The sequence below is a fragment of the Sturnira hondurensis genome, unplaced genomic scaffold (genome assembly GCF_014824575.4).
Source record: "Sturnira hondurensis isolate 20B ecotype Veracruz unplaced genomic scaffold, ASM1482457v3 Scaffold0010428, whole genome shotgun sequence".
In the NCBI taxonomy this organism is placed as follows: domain Eukaryota; kingdom Metazoa; phylum Chordata; class Mammalia; order Chiroptera; family Phyllostomidae; genus Sturnira; species Sturnira hondurensis.
Genome location: NW_028083059.1, coordinates 8,504,165 through 8,528,899, shown reverse-complemented (window position 1 = coordinate 8,528,899; position 24,735 = coordinate 8,504,165). Strand labels below are relative to the sequence as shown.

Genomic DNA, 24,735 nt, shown 5'->3' with positions numbered 1-24,735 from the left:
TTTTATCCATTAATTATACAGACGAGCCCACCTAAATGGATACTCTCACCATAGAATATTTCTTTTAAGAGAGGGTTCTTTTCCTTACTCTGCACTTCTGTTGGGTGATATTATCACAGAGCTATCAGGGAAATAAGTTGATATGGTAAAACAAAGTGTATCTCATTTGTGGTATAAGCTTATTCATTTGACCAACCAATGAATCATCACTGTATAGGATACTATGACACTGTGATGTAGTCAGATCATCACTGCCTCTAAGATGCTCTACAGCTTTAAGTCAGATATCTATGAAAACTGCTTAACTTTGCAAAATTTAAGATACTCTTAGGTATGCTTCTACCACACTGTACAAGGTAATATGGCCCTATAATCTGTTACTAGATATTCATTTTTAATATCATTCATAAATAAATGTTACCTGATGTGTAAAACCAATTTGAGAATCTTTCTTGTTTCTCTGTATCTCCATTAAAGACAACAATATCCAAATAACTCAGTAGAACAATTCGTATTGTTTTTCAAACTTAAAACTCTGTTTTTCAAAATGAAAACTCTGATTTTCATTTTCTCTAATTTCTAGAGTAATATTTGGATCTGGTCTTATTAGTGTACATATCTTGTATGGATGACAATTGTATGTATTTACTTTTTAAAAAATTATTTATTATTTTAAAATCAAGGTTGGAGGAGTAAATATTCAAGGGACTGACTGCTACATACCCCTGCTGCGCCCGGCCTATTGGTCATATTTCAATTTTTCCAACTGGGAGCTAAAATAGACCTGTTTTCAGTCACTTGCCAACAACTTCCTATTTGCTCTATATATAATGAAAGAATGAGAAAATGTAGTTATTTCCTATTTGCGTGTTTTTTTCTTTCTCCTGTGGCTTTCCTAAACTTGTATCTTGTTTATACAATCATTTTTTCTTTTTCCTGAATGACATGTTTTTACCATATTTCCAGTCATCACACATCTTTCATCCAGTCCTAGGTTTTGCTGGCCTTCTGCCCACCCGTATGGCTGGTTCAGAGCTCACAACTATGGAAAGTGAATTCTGCTTTCTTGATAAGCATTGCTATCACCTTATTTGACTTTACTTCCCTCTTCTTAAAGTTTTTGCAACTGTTTTTTTCTGGAAGTTAATTGGTTGGTTCTCTTCTATCCCTTACTTGTTATTCTTTATCACTTCCAGCTAGAGTTTTCTTTCCTTTAAATGTCAAACAGATTCTTTCATTTTGTTGTGAAAATAGTTGATGGTCAGAAAACTTTATGCTTACTTTCACTGAATCCAGTAAAATAAGTTCACGGACTTTATTTAATATAACACACACACACACACACACACACACACGAGCATGCATGCACACATATTGCGTTAAAATAAATCAATATAATTTGAATTCTCTGAATTTGAATTCTCTTTCAGAAACACGACGGCCACTTTACAGTCATTCAGTTGGTCGGTATGCTTCGAGGCATTGCATCAGGAATGAAGTATCTTTCTGATATGGGTTATGTTCATCGGGATCTAGCAGCTAGGAATATATTGGTCAACAGCAACTTAGTATGCAAAGTTTCTGATTTCGGTCTGTCCCGGGTGCTGGAAGATGATCCAGAAGCTGCTTATACAACAACTGTAAGTTTACCTGTTCTTTTCCAATATAGTATGTTTGTTTGCTTTTATTGTTTTTAATGTCACTAGAGTAATTCTGGTTTTGTTTTTCTAATTTTCTGCTCTCATTTGTCATTTTCCCAATTTAACATTGTTATTTAATTGAAAAATATTAATTTTATCTCAGTGCCTGATTAAAACAAAACAAAACCTTCTTATATTTAACTGTCTTATTTCTTCCATTGTAATGGAACTTTGTTCTAACATAATCAGGGTTTTTTTTAAGATTTTTATTTAATTATTTTTAGAGAAGTAAAAAGAGGGAGGAAGAGAAAAAGAGAAACATCAATGTGTGGTTGCCACTGGTGGCCCCCACTGGGGACCTGGCCCACAGCCCAGGCCTGTGCCCTGCCCAGGAATCAAACCAGTGGCCTTCTGATTTGCAGGCCAGCACTCAGTCCACCAAGCAACACCAGCCAGGGCTATTTTAATATAATCATAGCATCCATGCCTTCACACAAATCTGTCTTGATATTAGCTCTGCCTGAGCTATTCTTGATAATTCAGTAATTATCTCCTTTAAATGGAGTTCCATGCATTGAAGAACAGTGTCATTAATTAAGTCAGTGACAGTGAAGAGCCAGTGGTTATGAATGACATGTTTTCCTCACAGCAAATATTATGGAATAATCTGATCATACTTAAAAATGAACCATGTGTATAGGTTCCTCGGAAAACATATAAGTACACTCTAAACCTTTATTTGAATGATACTTGGGGAAAATGTGAGCCAGAATAAAAGGCTACAACTTTAGAACCAAATTAACATATAAGGTATATGATCTCAAATAAGTCAAGAATATATTATTTAGGCATTTCTTAATGCCTTAAAACCGTGTCATCCCACTAATCATTTTGGTGATTGTTTTAAGGAGTTCAGTCTCAAAGTCTCTCTTCTATTATCAAGCTAATAACTTATAAAACTATACATTTCTGTTATTTTTAAACAAACCTCTTACCATTGGCTCATTTAATAGTCAACTTCAATGAAAAATAAGTCAGCAAAATTATTCTAGATATTTTATTCTCTTCTCTTTTTCTAGCTTTACACATTACTTTACAAGAGGCAAATCCATTATTTAGTTCCCTTTTATTTCATTTTCTATGAGAATCTTTTGAAACTTCACTGTAAAAAATTACTTCATATTGGATACATGTTTAATATTATGAATGAAACAGGTTGTGCCCTTACTATGTTTGCTTTGCAGAAAAGCTCCATATTAATTAATCAGTGTTATTTTCTCATTAACATATCTAACAAAGAAATACAGTTCTAATGAAAATAAGTCCATCTCTCAGAGCCTAATGTATATGGTAACAGTATCTATTGATCTTTTAATATGACCAAAAAGCTTCATAAAATAAGTCTATCAAGTCTGAAAATAAATTGTATATTTTAGAAATGAACAGTATCTTAAATCCGTTTTGTAATTGGAAAGGTCAAAATTATTTTCTTTAAGAACTTTATTTTCTTCTCTTTTATTTTTATAACTATAACTTCAAGTTATAAAACAATGCAGCTAAGATTTTTCTTTTATGCGTGTTATTTACAACCTTGGAGAATAGTGTTTAAAGTTATATAAGTATTATAAAGCATATGTTTATGAAAATGACAGCAAATATTATCTACAAAAAATAAAGATAGGAAACAATTAATAGGAAATAACCACTATACTCTTTCTATGCTTATACAGATGAACTTGAAATCCTTTATTAAATAATCCTTCAACTGCTTTTTAAAAAGCAAAGCTTAAACTACATTTAAGGTACTAATAAAATTGGTAGAGTAATCAGAATTTTAAAGTATACATATGTCTGGTTGGGTCAGTTCTGACACATAAACTCCAGGAATATTCTCTGTCTTATATGATTATAAAGACTGAGAGGCCTAGAAAAATCCTATTTAAATTTAAATTTGACTGCAGAATTAAACATAAAATTAAGTAGTACATTAACACTCCAAAAAGTATCTCTTAAAAGCGATATATTATGTCTCAATTAAGAAATGTCTCTGAATTTAACAAGTATCAGTTAAATGGTAAATTATGTCACCAAGCACATTTTAAAAAAAAATCTGAAATACCTAAGTGCTCAGAAGACCCTGGGGCACAAACCCTCATACACCAGTCACTTGAATTTATAACAAACATGGACATTCACTACTTAACATGACAGAGCTCTTCCCTCCGGAGGCTTACCCTGTGTCAGGGTAGGCAGTGCTTCCTTGCGTTGAGTGTTGTCCTAACGGTCTGAGAAAGAAATGTGGAAGTACCTGAAAAGCACAGGTCTGAAGAAGTCTTCACAAAAAAGATAAAATTGGAAAAAGTATTAAGAGATTCCATGAGGCAGAGAGTTGGGGGAAAGGTCTGAGTACAGGAAACACAAAGATAAATAGGTGTGGAAATGTGGCTGAGTCAATGGTCACAGTGTGGAAATGTGAACAGTTTGGAATGGGGGTGAAGAGAAGTGGAGGGGCCAGGTTGTGAAGGTAGTTAGGTGATACTTCAAGGTTTTTCTGTAGGGATTAAGAGGCAGACATTAATCAATTTAAATAGGGAAATCAAGTGCATGTGCATCTTAGAAGCTATCAGTAAAAACAGTGTGAAGAAAAGTAGAGGAGGGGAAGGTAAAAGAGGGAGAGGGTGGGGAGGAGAGGGGAGGGAAGGGTAGTGGAAGGAAGGACAGGAGGACTGGTTACCAGGAGACCCATTAGGGCATTACTACTACAGATCTGGAAGGCTACATGGCTTTAGGTCACAGGTACTCTGTCTCGAAGTCATAGCATAATGCTAGATTGAGCACTGGCATTCTGATGAAATTCTATATAAAATTTTTGGACTTTATATAAATATACTTAGGCAAAAAATATAAATAAATATTTTTATTTCCTGTTAAAATGAATGACATGGTTAGAAAACTGCCTGGTGAAGATATATCTCAGTTCAAGCAAACCCTGAGTAATAAAATACTGCAAAACAATGTGCATTTATGTGAAAATGATTCTTTGTTTTATAAAAACACTTATACAAAAATAACTTTAAAGAGCAAGCTCCCTTAATGTATGTTTTTTAAAGTATAATTTTATTTTTTAAAGTCAGATTTGTTAGAACATATCTTTTACCATAAATGATTTTGATTTTTTTTCTCTTGCTGTGTAAGTATAATTTCTGTTTCCTCATTATTTTAAATGGTTTTATAATCTGTGTTTAAGAAGGGTTAGGAGGAAAGGGAGGCTTGCAGAGGGTTTTAAAAATAGGAAAACACCATGGATAAAGATTATTTATTGTAATCTTCAAGAAAATAATTCTTAGAACAGTACTCAACATGGACATTCCCATTAAGATGACTTTGTGATCCTAATGTAACTCCAGAACAGGTGATTGCACTGAGCAGGTCAGTCAGCATGTGGCAGATGAACAGGGTGGCCATTGGAACCAGAGTAGCCAGACCCGACAGAGAGGTGACAAGATAGATTACCCTGCCAGATGCTGAGTCCATGAGTACCCTATTTAGACGGTGTATACATTAATATAGAAGAACATATTGGCTATATTATAAAATATACTGTATAAAATAAAATGATGTGATTTATGACTACACATAAACAGAAATCTCTCCCTACAACTTAAGAGTGTTTTGCATACCCTGCTTCAGATCTAAGACCCAGTCATTCAGCGTGTATGCAACCCAGCTTATTGTGGAGGGACTATATATAAGGCCCTTTCCCTTGGAGGGCCAATAACCAAAAACAAAAGGATTCTTTTTTAAGACTTTTTAATTAAATGTATTGGGTTGACACTGGCCAATAAGATTATATAGGTTTAACATTTACAATTCTATGATACATCATTTGTATAGTGCATCGTGTGCCCATGCCAGTCAAATCTTCTCTCATCACCGTGTAATTGGCCCCCTTTTCCTTTTACTGCACCCTTTCCCCTTCCCTATGGTAGCCATCATGCTGTTGCCTGTGTCTGGTTTTTGTCATAAAGGGAATCTTGAGAATGGATAAATGACTATACAGAGAGAGGACCAAGAGTAACCATATAGAGTTGAGCACAATAAAACCAACAGATGTGCAAATACCAAAAGAGCATGATACAAGAGTAGTAGCAGATTTTCCTGGTAAAGCCTGCACTAAAATATGGGTATATCAAGCCTTTGCAAAGGGAACTTCATAACTTGTAATGACATGAAAACTAAGAAATATGCATTGTGGGCTAAAGATAGAAGGGAAAAAATTCTCATAAACATGACCTAGATGAGGATGAGTCCTTGTTTTTATGCGCCAATTCTATGAAAGTATACCAGGCTTTCAGGGGAGATTGATGAATGATTATGAACCACACATAATGATACATATACACTTAGCTATGTATACAGTTAGTGATGTAACATAATCTGCATGAAAATTTCCGAGCTTTGATTATTCTCATTTGATTACATGATCTCCTGTCTGGTTGTAATGCAGATGCTAAGAACTTTCTTCCTTCTCCAAATCTGCCCCACATTTACGTGGACAATTGCTATGTTTCCTATGGTAAAGCAGAAAGCTCTCTCCTTTAAATATTGCTAAGTCACCAGTCTTAACCTTACATTGAAATGTTAAGCTTCTTTGCTTCCAAGAAGGAAAATGTGGCCTTATTTACCTAAAAAGTATATTGAAGGATGTATTCTGGCTCACACTTATCCATTTGAAGAGATAAGTTTTACTTAAAATATAATGCCAGCTACCATTCAGATTTTTTAATTATAATGAATAACTCCTCATATATCATGAGATCAAAATAAAATTGAAGATCAAAATAAAATTGAAGTTTATCACAATATCTGCTAAAAATTAAGATTCCTCGATTCTAACTTTCAATCATGTTTATTTTGTATTATTCAGGGAAAATTTTGATTTTGAACTTGACAATAGCAATTCCATGTAAGTACTTTCTTAGTTGAAATACAGAGCTTCATGTTGACCACACATAATCTATATAATCATAGTTCTGTCACATGTTAGTTCTATTTACTTTGCATTCATAAGACCTCCTGCATTCTCCAACTCTTAACCTCCTCTATTCTGCATAAAATATGAGAAAAGTCAAATCTCCTATCAGTCTAAGTAGGCATGGTTTATACTCAACAAGGAAGTAGTTACAGAAAATAATGGAGCAGCATGAGGGAGACATATTTACATGTGTATTTTAAGTCAGGGGAAGATCAGAGCAACCTTCTTCCTTTACCTAATTCAAGGGTTATAAACTGTCTTGACATTTTAACAAGAATTTTTAAATCTTGAGACATGTCCAGGTTGAAGAATAAGTATTTTCAACAAAAGTGACCTGAAAATTATTTTACTTCATTCACTATTCTGCCTTTAAGTACTCGAATTTAACATGAGAAATAGAGATTTACCATCAGAGGAAGGAAGATAGCAAGCAGAGAGGTAGGAGGGAGCAGATGCCACTTCCCCCTTCACAGGGGGAAAATACCTAGCTGATCTACGGAGGAACAGAGCAAACAACCAATAGGACCCCAGCACATATGAAGATAGGAGACCCAAAATTGTAGTGGATATTGAAAAACCAGACGGTAAGGAGAGTGCTTCAGGACAATAAGGTCCCTGGGACTGGGGTGACTACAGGCCCTGGCCCAGCGCCTGCCAGGTCTGCCACAGGGTTCTTGGGAGAGAGCCAGGTCAGTGGCTCCCTCCACAGCCAAACAAGGTTTGGGCAGCACCAGGAGGGACCTAGGTGCTTGAAGTCGCAGAGAGGGGAATAAGGACTAAGCGGCAAACACACAGGAACTGTGAGCACCCATGGAGTCTGTGGGCACCGGTTGGGGAGAGTTGAAAGTCTCACAGTGATGGGCCCTGACCCTAATAGTCACTGGTCTGGCTGGAGAACTGGGCTGTGCCACAGGCCAGGCTGCTGTACAGAGCAGCAGGCTGGAGTAGGAGGAATTTTTCAAAAAGAAAAAGTGAAAAAAGAGACACTGTTTGGGGAATTCTCCTGCAGCAGCAGCTTCAGACTCCTTCCCACCCAGCCCACCCTGCTTGGCAGCAGAAGGCCCTGCACACCCCCATACCCCTGGGAGGGTACACACCCAAACCCGTGGGGCTGGAGGCAGCCTGGCCGAGCACATTCCCGCAACCCAGGGAGAGTGCACTCTGCCGAAGGCCCGGGCCCACACCCCTAACCCGGGGGAGAGTGTGCTCTGAGGAAGGCCCGGACTCCACACCCAAAGCCCTGGGGTGAGGCACCTGGCTAGTCCTGGGGTGAGTGAGGATCAAAGAAGGGATAAAAATCAATCAAATATATTTTTAAAAATAAAAAAAAAGAAGGGAGAAAAATGAAACCAGTCGCCCTTCTACCTGCTGCAGCCAGCAAGAACAGCAAAACTGGCTTGTTTGAAACCAGCAAGAGGCTTTTTTTTTAAGTAATTCTTTATTTTTATTTTTATTACTTTTTTATTTTTAATCTTTTAATTCCTTTTCCTCTCTTTCCTTCTTTCTTGTTTTATTCCTTATTTCTTTCTATCCAGTTTTATCTCTTCTTCCTTCCTTCTTTTTTTTTAAATACCCACAAAGGGGACAAAATAACCTGAAACTGTGAAAAAACCAGAGTTGGACCCAAAGAGGGGTCATCCCAATATCTGAGACAGACAAATTTCACTTTGCTATTACAAAGAACCTGCAAGTTATTACATATTTGTATTATTATTATTTTTTCAGTATTCTTACATCTTTTATTTTGATAGTATTTTTGTATTCCTCTTCTTTCTGTATAGTTTTCTGTGCTTGGCTGGTTATATTGTATCACTTGACAGGTTTCCCACGTTCTCTCTTCCACAGCGTATTGCTAATTTAGTATCCTTCACTTCACTTGTGTTCCATTAACATACTACTCAAGGTCCTATACTCCCTATTCTTGTTATCTAGATCTCATCGATTCTGTCATTTGATTGTTGTTCTAATATTATTATAAATAATACCTGTTCATATTATTGTAAATACTACACAACACCCCTCCCAGATCTTAGCACACTTCACGGTTTCCTGAACTCTATTACTGTAGTGGTTAACTCTATTCCCCAACACACTACACCTATTTACTATCCTTTACTCTCACCTTACCTCAGAATCTGACCTCCCACAACCTCACTGCATTCTATAATCAATTCACAATCCTTCCTCCCTGAACAGGAGTCTTATCTTCTTTCCATTTTTTCTTAAAAGTGGTTAGTTGGGTTGAAGATCACCATTGACATTACACAGAGCCAAAGGATCTCCTATCTCTTCTCTACTGGCTTCTACTATAAATATCATAGAATAATACACTCTTGCTGTCTTAAACCATTTTGCCTCCCCCTCCAACTGATCACAAAAAAGAGTAGGTGGAAGCTGTGAACACCAGGATACCCACTGGAAGAGGAAACCCAACAACAAAGGAACCACCAACAGATAACAACAGAAGAAGGTGAAGGAGGGAGTGGAAGCCACACTAACCTCAATCCAGGACCTATCTGGAAATACAACTAAGTAGTGGAGAAACTACCCAGTACCAACAATTAAACAAGAGCAAAGGAGAATCCCCCAAACCTTGTACACACGGAAGAACTAGCTTCAACACCACATGGCCTCACCAACATAACAAAATATAAGAGGTGGTAGACAGAGTAACCCTCAGTTAACCAACTGGTGGGAAGGACCCACCAAAGAAAGACCCCAAAACAACCAAAACCCCAAACCAAACACAGAGCCGACTTAAATGACAGCAAAAGACCAGTGAGCTCAGGAGATCCAGGAGATTGCACCACTGAATCTCACAGGTATTCTACCACAGAAGTTCACACCATGAACCCAGGGAGTCAGAACAGATCCATTTAAGAAGCTGAGGCTAACAAGAAGAGTCTCACAAACAATGGGAAGACAAAGAAACAATCCCCAAATGAAAGGAAGTCAGGAAGCCTCAGAAAGAATGTTAGATGAAATGGAGGCAAGTCAACTATCAGATATTGAGTTCAAAGCACTGGTTACCAGGAAGCTCAATGAGCTTCCCAGAGTTGCTTTGGGAAAAACTCCATTTGTCATTTGTGCAAAGCATGTACGAAAACAAACTCTTTATAGGTGGGTGTAAGCCCTTTGTCTTTCTATCACACATTCTCAAACAAGGACCCAAAGGCCTCAGACCTGGGAAGGCATTACTGAAGACAAGTAACCACTGACAATATCTAATTTTTATTCAGCACCGAAGGCTTAGTGTGTGACTTACCAGTATTATTTTTTTCTACAAGTCATGAATCCCTTTAGGTTGGTATAAAATGCTAGAGAACATGAGGTTTGTCTTTTACATTTTCTAAAGCTTTCCAGCACCTATAATAATATACTACTTAATGGAAGCTTAATTAATTGCTGATAATTAAACCAGAAGAAAAAAGTTAGAAAAAATAATTGAAACTATAAGAATATTGTCATCCGTGAAATTACATGTATTTCTTCTCTGATATCACTGTGAACTACAACCCACCAATGAGTGAGTCTAAAACAATCCTTAATGCTTGATAAAGCATTAATCCTTAATGCCCTGGCTGAAGTGGCTCAGTGGATTGAGCACAGGCCTGTGAAGCCTGGTCACCAGTTCAATTCCCAGTCAGGGCACATGCCTGGGTTTCTGGCCAGGTCCCCAGTAGGGGTATGTGAAATAACACATCGTTATTTCTTTCTTCCTCCCTTCCCTTCTCTCTAAAAATAAATAAATAAAATCTTTTTTAAAAGTAATTTTAAGAAAAAAAGAGATGAAAAAATTTCAATAGAAAGCAGCAAACGTAACAAACATTGAAGCACTTGTGACAGTGAATCAAGGTATTCACAAACAAAGGGGGAAATTCTGTTTTGCAGTCTGAAAACACTCTACCAAATGCTTTGAGCACAAAAGGATACCTACAGCATGGATAAGATCAGAGACAAATAGTTCACAAAGTCACATAATACATAGTATTTTAATACCTACAAGTACCCAAAATACATACAGTTCTTCTAACCTAAGTGCTAATCAATGAGCAATAATTAAGAGCCAATCACATTTCTCAAGGTATTCACTACATACTCGATGATTAACCAACAGCCACAAGAACTACCAAGGGCTTTTGTTTCTGTGTTTGCCATTGTCTAGTTCAGAGTACTCTCCCGTCTCCGAGTGATTTCGGAACAAACCCACACTAAATTGATTTACGGGAAGATCAATTAGCAGATGTTCAGCAAGCAGAAAATACAGTGCTCATTGGTTGATCTTGCTTGTACAGAAAAAGAAACAAAGTCAGACAATGAACACAAAGCCGTCGACTTTACACCTAGAATTTTAAACGTACCATCTGAAGCAACAAAATTGTTACTAATGCTAAACTGTGAGTTTCATCTCTGATATCAGAAAAATGCTTTTTTCCACTGAAAATAAAAAACTGGAAAGGGAAATATTAAAATGCAAGCTAAATCACAAGAAAACACTGTGGAAAACTTTCTCCCAGTGTGAAGAGATTAAGGTCAATGGCAAATAAATTGAAAACAGTTATTAATTATTTGTGCTATTTGTGACAGACCATGTTAACTGCCTACCCAATGTCTGTTGTCATCTCTTCCTCACTAATAAGACCTTTAAATTTAGATGTTTGTCATGAGCCCAGAAATAATGGCTTCTATAATAATAATAATGGCTTCCATAATAATAAATCATGACTTCTATAAACCAGTTATATTTATACTATTCTTTTTGCCACTTAAATTTTAAACTTTGGTCACTTAAATATAAAGGGAAGTGTGATTGGTGACTTCTGGAAAAATTTCCGGTTAAGATCTACCAGACATAGGCTTGAATGGAGAGCTTTCTAGTACTAGCCATTTCTTTTCTTTATCTCCTTGAATTCAGTCTTGGAAGGACATAGTGCTCAGCACTGTGTCATCTCAGGTGGCATGAGGCAGCTAGCCTAGGGAAACAAACACAATGCTGGGGATGGCCGAGTAGGAAGTTCAAATGAGCGTGGTTCTCTGATGAAATCGTTGAGCTCCTATGTCAATACAGAAGCCACTTAGTCCAGCTATTTGTTTAACTAAATGTCTAACTTGCTTGAGCTCCTGACAATTGGGCATTGCATGACTTTATGACTTGTATCTGAAGACATTTTGACACACAATCAACATATTAAGAACTTTCATATTAATAGATATCATAAGTAGAAGAATTACAAAATGAAGAGTTTAAGTAAAATATTGCCTCAGTCATACAAAGTGATTAGATTATGTGAGGTTATAAATATATCGTTTAAGAATGTAATAATCTTAATTTATTCATTTAACATGCATTCTTTAGTATCATTAGGCAACAAGTTACACAATGGAAACAAAAGTGCTTAGAAACTGAGGAGAAGACAGGCATTAAATAATTATGCCGTGGAATTTGTAATTATGATCTTAGATTTTATACGACATGTGTACTGAGTGCCTGCTGTGTGCCGGACTGTTCTGGGCAGCAGAGGTATTCTAGTAAACAAGCTTTTCTCTTGGAGCTTACAGTGTTGAGTATGCTGGGCAAAAAGATAATAAAGTTAAAAATCAATCTAAAAATAGTGATAAATACTGGATATATAGTAAATAAATAAGTAAATAAATAAATACGAGTAGCTCCCTTGGACAGCATGGCCAGGAAACACCTCTGTAACGAGGTGATATTTGACATGAGACCTGAAAATTATAAGGGTACCTGCCAGCCAAGAAATGATATGAAACCAAATGTTCTGAAGTGAGGAAAAAAACAAAGATAGCTTATAAGATGAGGACAAGCTTGGCATATTTTAGGACTAGAAAAAAGACCAGGTGGTTGACACGTTGAGATGTAGGGGAGAATGTGGGAGATGAGAGGCCAGATTCTATAGAAACATGGGAATCGTAGAAAAGAGCAGATAATGACATAACAGAATTTATGCTTTTAAAGAGCTCACTCTCACTGATATGTGGGGAATGAATTGTAGAGGGCCAAGCAGAGCTCTAGCAAGGAGATTCACTTGCACCACCCTAGACAGGAAATGATGGTAGGTTAATATAAACTGATAGTAGAAAAAATAAATACTGGTGGAGTGACTTGGGATATCTTGGGTCAATAGCTCCACAGGGTGTATGTGTGTGTGTGTGTGTGTTTAGAAAAAAAAGGCAAGGAAATTGAGGCCCCCAAAATTAAACAATAGGTATAAGTCACACAGCTATTACATTGACAACAATGTCAATTAACCATTGCAGTAATGACAATGTTAAGGGAAAGTGTGTATCCCAAGATCGAATCCTCTTCCAATACTGCCCACTGCAGATTCCCTTCTATCCCTCATCTCAGACACCCAGGCAGAAGGCTGTGGATAGCAGCAACTGAAAGTCTTTGAAGACTGAGAAATAAAGAGAATGATTTCTTAGTCTTTAGTGATATATATTACCAGTATAAACATATCTCAAAATGTTTTTTCTTTTGTTTATCGAACTTTTTAAATTATTCTATGGTGAATATTTTACCTTTATGAAAAGAATAGCATATTTTATAAAAATAGAATGAGAAGTAGCCCCTGGCAAAGTGCCAAGACACCTTTCTGACCAGTGTTTTTAAAGTGCCTTCATCCTGGTATTAGTCAGTGACTGAACATCTCTGTTTGATTGTCTTAATGTGACTTGTCTGATCAACACATGGCTGGAAGTCATTTCACTGGGCAACATTTATTTTTAAATGAAAGATAAGGAGATTAAGGAAGTGGACATTACCATTACTGATTTTTTCAATGGAATTCTGGGCCATATTCCAGGAACCCTCAGATTCTTCCAGAGGGTTTCTGATTCACTCTCTACCCCTCATGGCCACCCCAGGGCCTATCAGTAAGCCCCTCAATCATCCACATTTCCAAGCCTGAGATTGAACGCTAGATAAAGCACTACAAAATCTGAACTGTGCTTTTACAAGACATAAACTTGAATTTCAAACACTATGGAAATTTACCAGCATCCTTGTTAAGAAATACTTTTTCCCCATTTACTCTTACTTTCCCAGCTGGCTATCCCGTGGTAGATTTACTTTAGGTACTTACCAATCACGTTTTCATAGGGCAAACATTGTAGCCGTCATTCATCACAGGAAAGCAAAAGAAGACCACCCAAAAGGTGGCTGCAAAGAGGCTCCCAAACTCTCCTGAAACCTCTCTCCATATATAAGGAAAACTGTGAATGAGTCCATGATCTATCACTTTTTTGTACATTCAGATCATGAAATGTTCCAATTAACATTAACACACAGGTTTTACTGTACCTAGTTTTGCTTCTTTAAACCTGCAGTAAGAACAGGGTGTTATGATGTGGAGCACACACATTATTCAGTTGTTTAACCGTGCTCTTAATCAGTGTATAATATGTGTCACAAACAGGCAGCTGCTGAATGACTTTTACCTAAAGATAATGTTTTCTACATTTGCCTGTATATATTGCATTGTTTAGGTCCTAACACATTCTGGTCCTTAATTCTCTTCTTTTTATAGAAAGTGAATCATTACCTTCTTTCTATTGATTCAAAGGGTTTTTTAATAAAGGCAATGATTTCTTATTTTTTAGAAAAGGTTTCTGGCTATGGCTTTTAGTTGCAAATACATTTGCTTTTAAAATTAATTGCTACTAAAATAAAGGCATAAATTCATCAGAACTAAGTTATACTTTTACATAGAGTAATAACTAACAAATCTAAGGGTAAGCTATTTTATCTTCATCTTCACCCCATCCTCCACAGAGTTGCATAATCAAAGCATTTCAGTAGCCAAATATGAATAGGAAATTATTAAGTAATGGAGAAAACATTATATACAGGATGGGCAAAAGTAGGTATACAGATTCCCATATGGGAAAATACATAATACAAGAATAAAATCTGTGTTTTGCTTACAACTGTAAACATACTTTTGCTCACCCCTGAACATAATATACTGGAAAAAACAGTGGGTTATAAATTTAGAGTTATAATTTTAATCTTAGCTTGGCCATAATTCAGTGAGTAAACATGGATCACCAATTTAAAATCCTTGTGCCTCAATTTCCACATCTTCAATAGAATTAATAATGAAACTGTTTAGTCTCTACAGAAATGATGTGATAATTAAGATAATAAGCTAAAGTATGGATTATAGCCACTATTGAGATGAACGCATTAGAATCACCAAACATACTTATTTTAAATGCAGAATCCCAGTTTCCAGACCTAGAGATCATTTTTATTCAGTAGGTAGGGGGTGAGGGGTGAGGGGAAGGAGGAGTAACCAGGCGTGATCTGCAAATCTGGATTTTTAATAAATACCCAGATGATTGTGAAATACCAGATGATTGTGAGACAGGTTATCTAAGGGCCCCATCTTGGTTTATTGCCCTACTGCACCCTTAGATACATATCCAGTCATTTCCTCCTCCAGCCTGCACATCACTCGATGAGACCGAAGTTGCAAGCCGGTAAGAATGTTGCCAGTGCGTTGGAGACGGGAGGGCAGAGGAGGACAGTGGCACAGATGATGGTCATTTAGAGTGGTTGTGGTTACACTTACGAGAGAACATACCACACACCAAAAACACGTGGCTTCTCTGACGTTATTCCTGGAATATATATTTCCGGAGCCCAAGTATTTTGTTTTCAGTTTCGCACAGAAGATAGTTTTCAGGGTAAAACATGCTTAATAATAAAGAGGAAAATTGTTAGCCCTGTGGTTCATTTTTTTCTATGTTGTGATGAATTTTTTGTGATGAATTCAGTAGTTTTCACTTTGCTACCTTCTTGTAGTTTCTTCTTTTTAACATATCTGCTTTAAAGAGAAAGAGAGAAATCTGTGATCATTATTTTCCCCAATATTGTTTGATGTAGAAATGTATGCCCTCTCTGGGCACTTTTGAAAACCTGTAACATTTTGTAAAAAATACTTTAAACTCTGATATAACTATAACCTGTAGCCAAAACAGGAACAACTTATATTAGAGAACAAAGTCATCTAGTTGCCCCAGGGGCTGAATTTTATCTCAGTGTTAAAACAATTATGAATAAATACAAATTATGTCATTGAATATTGAATATTTCTAAAGCTCATGGGGTTTTGAGGTACTTGGAATGATTAGGTTTCCCTTGAATTTCAACATGCTTTATGAGAAATAGAAAAAGCCGCTGGAATTGCCGTTTCTACAGTATTAACCTAGAATATCTCTTCTGGTTCTAAAGTGAAATTCACTCTCTACAGTCAACATTCGAAACTACAGTAGTCTTAGGAATTATACGCCTTATACTGAGGGGGAAAAGACATAAAACATGATAAAACAAAGCAAGCAAAACATTCATGAAATCTGCCTCAGATGGTGATAAAGGCCAAGACACATTTGTGCACATTCACCCCGTTGGGGTCAACGAATGTGGTGGGACACTTGAAAGGTTGCTGGGAATCGAGGAAAAGCAATTTTCTTAGTTCACTGAGATATAACATGCACATTTTAATAAGCTCTGATTGAGCCCTGGCTGGTGTAGCTTAGTGGATTGAGCACGGGCCTGCAAACCACACGATCGCGGTTTGATTCCCAGTCAGGGCACATGTCTGGGTTGCAGGCCAGTTCCCAGCAGGGAACTCACGAGAGGCAACCACACATTGATGTTTCTCTCTTTCTCTTATTCCCTTCCTCTCTAAATATAAATAAATTAAAATCTTAAAAAAAAATAAGCTCTGATTGACAAAGATTTTACTTATGTGTTATTTATTAAGGCTTAATAACTCGGAACTGTTTCCTAATATTTAACTGAGAAGTTTCTGAGATTTAAATCGGGATTCCAAAACTGGACTTTACAAAGATTTAGTCATTGTTTTCACTTTAAAATTTAAGGTATAAGTAGAACTATAATCCTAGTGAATATATCAAATGTAAAATCAGGAAAAGGAACTGCTAAAGTAAAAGAATGCAGTGTGTGTTCAAAACAAATCAGGTGAAATGCAGAAGCAGAGAGAAACTAAGTGGAAAAGAAAAAGCATGAGGACTTTTTACCAACATTTGTAAGTGCCAATGCTAAGTTTTCTTGCATCTTAGTGAAACTCACAGTTCTGACAATATTTAAGAGACTGTGAAGGTGTCTCTAAGGGCAAGACAGCAACCATGAATTTAGGAGGAGATTTAAGGCAATGAGCAATTCTACAGATATGAGCCTAATAGCTTATGTCTAATTACTACATATAAGGAGGAAAGGAGAGATAAAAACCCAGCAACCCGATTAATCCCTAATTAATGAAGACAGAGGCAGTCAAGGGTTAGATCTGAAAAGAATATCAAAATTTTCTCTCCAGTGGATTTTCTATTGTATTGGAAAAATTACCAGAAATAATAACAGTTGTGGGCACTACTTTGAAAAAGATATGGTACTTATTTTATGGATATGTTTTCCTAAATTTATTTTAGATATGAGGATGGTAATACATTATTTAATGTTGAATGAAACTTGTAAATTATTTTCTTGCATTGTCACAGGTCATACTTTAAATTATATAATCAAAGAATTTAGGCTGCATTTGTTCAAGTAAGAATTTCCCATCCTGCCAACATAATTACAATTTATTCGAGTATTGGAAATATCCCATACAAATATAAGCCATTTTAGCACCTAGTAAGATCATATGGAAAGCTATTTGTACATGGTCATTTTCCTTACCCTGAAATGAGTAAATACAAGAAAGTCACAGGAACAAAGCAAAACTTTTTGAATTCTGTTTCTGACTAAGTATTAGTATTCCTCTTTTTTAAATTTCTACTCTTGAAAGGTTATAAAACATTGACAGGAAAAAAAAAGGATTATAATTACAACCTTAAAATATAATACCATTCATTATATTCCCTTCGGTATTTTGCACTGATTTCTGATTTTTTAAAAATATTACTATGTATCAATTTTTACTATTTTTCTGACATTGAATTTTTAAGACTAATCTAAGCCACATTTCCACCAATACAGTTTTTAATAAAAATGTTTTTCTTAAAAACTCCTCCTATCTCTTCACTCTCCATTGTAGGAGTGCCCCCCATTCACATTGGCAGGAAGTGCAGCACAGCTGAACCTGAACTTTGTAATCTGAAAGGTGCTAGAACCACGATATAAAGTCCCTTGTCACTCACTGTAACAGCCTGAATTTAGCTTGCCTAAAACAATGCAAAATAGAATTGAAGACAAGTAAAGTAGGCTACAATTTGCAAGAGAGAGACAAACAAGAATAAAAACATAAATGAAAGGTGAATGTGGCACAATGTGACAGAGATATGCACCATGAAACGGCATTCTGTGAGGCGTACTACCTGCCTGATTTTGCTGGCACTGGGCCAGAATCTTAGCTGCCATCATCGGAGCGCATCTGCCAGCAAAGGTCTCTGTAGATGGCAGTATCTGGAGAGTATTCTTCAATTCTGGATTTGTGGGAATGACAAAAGGATTACTTAAAATAGCTTGAATCCATGTTATGAAAATAAAACAGAATGCATTCTACCACATATTAAATTAATCATGAGTCTACTCAGCATACAAGAAAATTACATCCTAATATTATTTTTTAAGATTTTTTATTTACTTATTTTTAGACAGAGGGAAAGAAAGGGAGAGAGAGAGGGAGAGAAGAAGCACTGGTGGCTGCCTCTCATGTGCCGCCTACTGGGGACCTGGCCCACAACCCAGGCATGTGCCCTGACCAGGAATCAAACTGGCGACCCTTATGTTTGTAGGTGGGCGTTCAGTCCACTGAGCCACACCAGCCAGGATGACATCCTAATATTAAATCCCAATTTTTTCTCAGTAAAAATTTGTCTAAAAAGGTGTCCAAAACATCTATTTTGGTCTAATCTATGACTTTTTTGAGTTTTTAATGACTTTTTTCTATGTCTTCTCATTTTTATCAGTACATTTGCTCAAAGTTCACTTTAGCTCCAGTCTTTTTCACTGTTTTCAAAGGTGAGCTGCTTCCTATGATAAAGTAGAAAATACAAAGTCCCTGCTGTCTTTAGAAATCCAGAAATACGATCTCATTGTGTGGTGCCAGGGCACTGCCAGTCTCTTTCTGCACTGTACTTTTTATATAAATGAAAATATTGATAAAGATATTTTTTCATATAACATTATCAAAAGGAGTTCAAAGAGAAAAGAATTGTCGTGAGGGCTGTGCTCCCTGACATTGGTCAGCTTACTTGGGGGTGTGTCTAGCCCCCATGCACATCTTAAGAAATACCATAACATTGTTCAGGTGTACCTTCACTGCCTTCAAATGCTCAAGAAATTTTTTAGAATGTTGGAGTTTATGATGGATGGGACACTGGTGCTGAGACACTTCATAGTTCATAAAACTTTGGTTTTTAAGCTCCAAATTATATCATTTTTAAGTAGTAGAAGCAAGTTCTGTGGACATCCAGACTAAAAGACCTATTGGTAATTCTATCAACCAAATGCTTAGTCTCCTTGGGCTGTCATAACAAAATGCCATGCGCTGGGTATCTTAAAAACCAGCAATGTATTTCTCAGAGTTCCAGAAACTGGAGACTAACATTGGTTGGACTGTTATTTCAGTTCCTTGGTGAGGACTCTCTTCCTGGCTTGCGGACGGCCACCCTCTGACTGTGTCTTTATGTGGTTGGAAAGGAGCTTTTGTCGCTCCTCTTCTCTTCCTATGAGAATACTAACCTCATCGTGGAGCCCACCCCGATGGCTTCCTGCACCCCTAATCGCCCCGCAAAATCTCACTTCTGAACACCGCCACACTGGGGGCCAAGGCTGCAGCGTGTGAATTTTGCGAGGATACAGACATTTAATCCATGATACTAACCAACTAATTAAGAGCTGAAAAACTAGAAGAGGTATAAGTTTTCCCCTGAAAGGAAATTAGTTTGTGTTTTCTGTGGTGGTTGTTACATGTGGGTTAGTGACTCTTATGCCAGGCCATTAAAAGGGAAATTCTAACATCTGAGTGAGAATCCTAAAATTAAAAGTTTTTGTAAGATTTTCTTTCATTTCAGGAGTCCTTCTTATGCATTCCTACCGTTACCATATTCTTCACAATTTCTCTTTTGGGCATACACAAATGTGCACAGGCTGGAGGTTGACACAGTTGCGTTGCCTCTCACGATGTCCTCACAGTCTTTACATATACGGTATGTCGGCTGCACACACAAAAGCAGCACTGCCCTGAGAGACTGCTCCTTGGCAGAGCTGAGAAAAGTACTTTGCTTCTAGAGTGGAAAACTACTTCTCCCCCTAGTGTATGTCCAAATGTCAAAAGCATTGTTTATGTGTACAACTTAGGCTGCCAACTCAGCCCACAGAGCTTCTCGTTAGGTCCAGAAGACCATCTGGAACTTGAATAAAAGACAGAGATCTTTCTTTTTAACATCTCAGAATCTGAGAGCTGAGGGAGTGGAGACAGGAGGGAGGTGAGGAAAGAGAAACAGATATTAGGCCTCTTTTGCTTTGGGCTCGGCCAATCAACCTGTTCCTTATGCAAGTATCTCCTGATGCCCACTTAAAAAAATAAAACTTAAAAAATATATCAATTAAACAAATGAGAAAAATGACAGTAAAAATGAAACATACTTTCAAACATAAAACAGAATAACCAAGGATAAAACAAGGTATATGATGGAAGATTACAAAGGGCTTGGAAGAAGTTTGGGAAGTGGAGGATTCTTCTTCGATGAGGGTCTCGTAGGAGGCTGGGACACAGGCCCCGTCTCTACTGCTGCAAAGAGCCCTCGCCTGCAGCACGCAGAGCAAAGCATCAGAATAAACTGCCTCTGTGCAAAGGACTTCTAGCTCATGTCCCAGCTCATCTCCTCTCTAACCGTCCAGAATAAACAGTTCTCCACCCTTCAGCTGATTTCTCAGAGGACTTTATATGGGACATTATTTCTTAAAGTGCAACATGAAATACACCTTTAGGGAATGCACAAAGATGCCTATTTCTATAGCCTGGTCTTGGAATTTACTGTTGAAAACTAGAATAAATATATACCTGGATTAAAGGTCCATCAACAAGACAATGGGTAAAGTGTGGCATCTCCATGTGATGGGACATATGGCTGGTATTGATAGTGTGCTTTCCATATTTCTCATGTCTCCCCACCACTTCTAAGTCCGAAGGCTCCCAAAGTGCTTACTCCCACACCTTGCCTGCAGGCAGGAAGAGCTGGAAAGCAACTTGTAATTCAATCCCTACCCCACCCCAGGCAGCTTTGAACCAGTAACTGACAGGGCAGCGTTGTAGAGACTCCAACCCTCCTGTTTCTAACCTGAATGACTTTGGAGGAGAAATACAAAGCAGGATGGCATGAAAATGATAAACACCAAGTTCAGAGTGGTAGGTACAAGGGGATGGGAGTCCGGGGGGAAGAATGAAATCTGAAGGAGGAACCTAGGGCTTCAGCTGTATTATAAAGCCAAATGGTGGATATATGAGTAATCACTGTGTTAGTCTTTATGTGACTTTTGTGTCTGAAATATTTTACAATATTTTAAAGAATTTTCAGAAACATTGACAAGGTGATGACCACATGATTTGCATTAAAATTAAGATGTATATTGGCATATTAGAAATAATGAAAAGATACAGAATCTTCACATTATCCTTCAAAGAGGGCACAACTACCTAAATCCAGAGATAAGAGAGTAGAAATTCTCAAAACAAAATCCCCACTGTCCCCAGGTTTCTTATTCTTTTTTCCAGTCATATTGAAAAATTATTGGTATACATCACTCTATAAGTTTAAGGCATTCAGCATGATCGTTTGACACATATATTGTGAAATATTTACCACAATCAGTTCAGCTAACATCCGTATTCTCATATAGATACCACAAAAAAAAAGAAAATGGGGGAAATTTTTTCCTTGTGATTACTCTTAGGATTTACCCTCTTAATTTCCCCATGTACATAGAGTGGTGTTACCTATAACCATCATGTTGTACATTATATCCCGAGTGCCTACTTATCTTACAGGTGGAGCTTTGTACCTTTTGACTACCTTCCTTTAATTCCTCATCCTCCTGCCCTCCATTGATAGTATCCACAAGCCTGACCGCTTTCTCTATGAGTTTGGTTCATTTTTGTTTTGTTTTGTTGTTTTTTAAGATTTCACATGGAAGTAAATGTATACTGTATTTGCCTTTCTCTGTTTGACTTATTTCATTTAGCAGAATGCCTTCAAGTTCCATCCATGTTGTCACAAATGGTAAGATTTCCTCATTTTTTTACAACTGAAAAATATTTCATTGTGTATGAGATATATATAAGTACTTTATATATATCTTAGCTTTTGTATCCATCCATCTATCCATCCACTAATGGGCGCTCAGGTTGTTCCCTTGTCTTGACTATCAGAAATAATGCTGCTGTGAACAGGGGCTGCATATTTTTTCCAACTTAGTGTTTTTATTTCCTTTGCAATCATAAGTAACTTATATGCTACTGTAACCCTAGTACATAGTCTCACTATAATGACATACTTACCATTTACAGTGTGATTTACACTACCTTGTTATGTTTTTATGATGTAATTAGCATTCATTTACTTCCACTCAAAGTTACTTCATCATTTCTTGCAAGTCATGCATAGTGGTAATGAATTTCATCAGCTTTTGTTTGTTCAGTAAAGTCTTTATCCCTCCTGTATTTCTGAAGGACACCTTCTCTGGGTACAGAATCTTTGATTGACAGTTTATTTCTTTCAATATTTTTAATGTCATCCAATGCTCTCCTTGCCTGAAAAGTTCTCCTTGCCTTATGAAGGTTCTCTTGTATGTAACTTCTCGTTTTCCCTCTTGCTTCCCTTATAATTCATTCTTTGTCTTTGACTTTTGACAATTTGATGTGTTTCCGTGCAGCCCTATTTGAGTTAAAACTATTTAGGGTTCTTTGGGCTTTATGAACCTGGATGTTCATTTCTCTCTTCAAGTCCAGGAAGTTTTCAACCAGTATTGCTTTAAATATACTTTCTGTCCCTTTCTCTTTCTTGTCTCCTTCTGGAATTCCCATAATATGAATATTTGTTTGTTTGATGATTGTTCTTTCCTTGTCAAACTTCTTGTTTTGTTCATGAATTCTTTTCCATATAATTTTCATATAATCACTTAAGAGGATTATTCTGAATTCTTTGTTCATGGATCACCATTTGGGGGGGGTCAGTTATTGAAACTTTATGAATTTCCCTGGGTGATGTCATGTTTACCTGATTTTCATGGTCCTTCATTCCTTACATTGGTATCTCCACATTTGAGTAATTGGGCTCCTCTTCCACACTTTGCAGGTTTGGTTTGTCAGAGGTGCATCTTCACTAGTCTGCTCTGTTTGTGTTTCTTGGTGTGTCTGCTGGTAATATCCTAGAGCAGGCGGAGCCTATTATTATGGTCTGTTTGGGGGCAAGGCAACTATTTGAGCTCTGAGAACATGGCTGGGTAGGGGTGACACTGGCTGAAAACGTTTGGATAGGACTGCTGATTTGGTTCCCTATGCAAGTGAGGCTGTAGGGTGGGCTGTGCCGGTTGCCTGGATTCCCTGGTCAGGCTTTTTAGCTGGTCGGGACTGCATACTATATTGAGTAGTAGACAGAGCTAAGAATTAGCTTCCCTGCCTTGGCAGAGTGGCAGGATGGGACCCAGGGGCCCATACAGATCATTGTTTGAGGACCCAAATCAGGCCAGAGTGGGCACTGCATTCCCTGGTCAAGTGAGTCCACCAGTTTTGCTCTGAATATAGGACAAGCCATGGGCTGTGCTCTCTTTTCAGGTGCCACTATGCATAGGGCTAATTGAATGGGCTACACAGCTTCCCATTTACCTTGGTTAAGTTCTTTGGTCAGACAAGATGAATACTGCATTCAGCATTCAGCAGGGCTACAAAGTAGATTCCCTACCCAGGCACAGAAAGAGAAGCAGTTCTACAACAGTAAAGCTCTTCATTGTCTTAATTCAAGCTCACTGCAACCCAAGTTCCCTGACCAAACAGGGCAACTGGATTTTCTCTGGGGACTATAAGCTCTGGCCACACCCCTCTCAGCTCAAGTGCCAGTGGGCCACTCTGCTTCCAGCAGTTGTCACCAGCCTTTCTGGCTAGATGTAGACAGAAGACACTTTCCACAACAGATGGGGCTGCAATTCGTCTCCTTGCCTGAGCAAACCTGTCCCTTGAGCCAGGAAAACTCGTTTGAGGATGAGAATCAGGAAGCTCTACATCCCATCTATTTCCCTGGTCAGAGTACACCCCTGACTTGGTTCTGCAGGTGAGCAAAGCCACTGGTTGGGATTACCACCTGGGCACTGGGTGCCCAGATTAGTCAGTGGGTACTGCAGGCATGAACTTGGTCTGCCAACATCTGTGGGCTGGTTGTTGCAAGCCCCTCCTCTCCCTCAGTGACAGTCAGATTACCAGTTGAACCCCACAGATTCTCCATAATCCCCATGGTGCTCCCACAAAGTGACCCACAGTGTTGGGGGGCCGACTCACTGCCCCCCACCCCAGGTGTTTTCCTTCCAGAGGAACAGAAGGCTCAGAAGAAACCTTTCCAGGTGGTGCTGAGCTGGCCTTGGGGGTGAGCAAGATGGTCAACTTGTAGCTACTTCTGTTACCCTTCTAATGCTGCCTGTCTTGGTCTCTGTGGTGCAAGGAGCACTTCAGCCTCACCTCCATGGTGCTTGTTCTTCTTGTAGGAGGGAGGAAAGTCAGGAACCAACTATGTCACCATCTTGGCAATGTCACTCTCCAGTTTTCCTACTCTTGTTGCCCGTCACTGGCACACACAGCCCTTCCCACATCGTTTCCTGTACTTGTCTTCCCAGCCTTGATCCCATGGTCACCCACATCAAGAATGTACCTTAATGCCTCAAATCATCCATCCCCTTCATCTTTAACCTCGCCAGTCCTGGGTAACTTACATTTTTCCATTTATCTATTTCTGTTTTCAGGCTTCTTAAGGTTGCAATTTAAGTGACAAAACTTTGCTGATGGGATTCTTAACTTTTAC

The 24,735-nt window shown here is 37.7% G+C and overlaps 1 protein-coding gene across 2 annotated transcripts in view; it reads left to right on the top strand.

Moving 5' to 3' along the window:
- Positions 1-24,735, top strand: part of EPHA6 (EPH receptor A6) — an 898,848-nt gene that overhangs the window by 768,101 nt on the left and 106,012 nt on the right. For both annotated transcript variants that reach the window (XM_037058993.1, XM_037058992.1), the window contains exon 14: positions 1,431-1,640. In XM_037058993.1, coding sequence (XP_036914888.1) covers positions 1,431-1,640 — 210 coding nt within the window. The remainder of the gene's footprint in view (positions 1-1,430; positions 1,641-24,735) is intronic.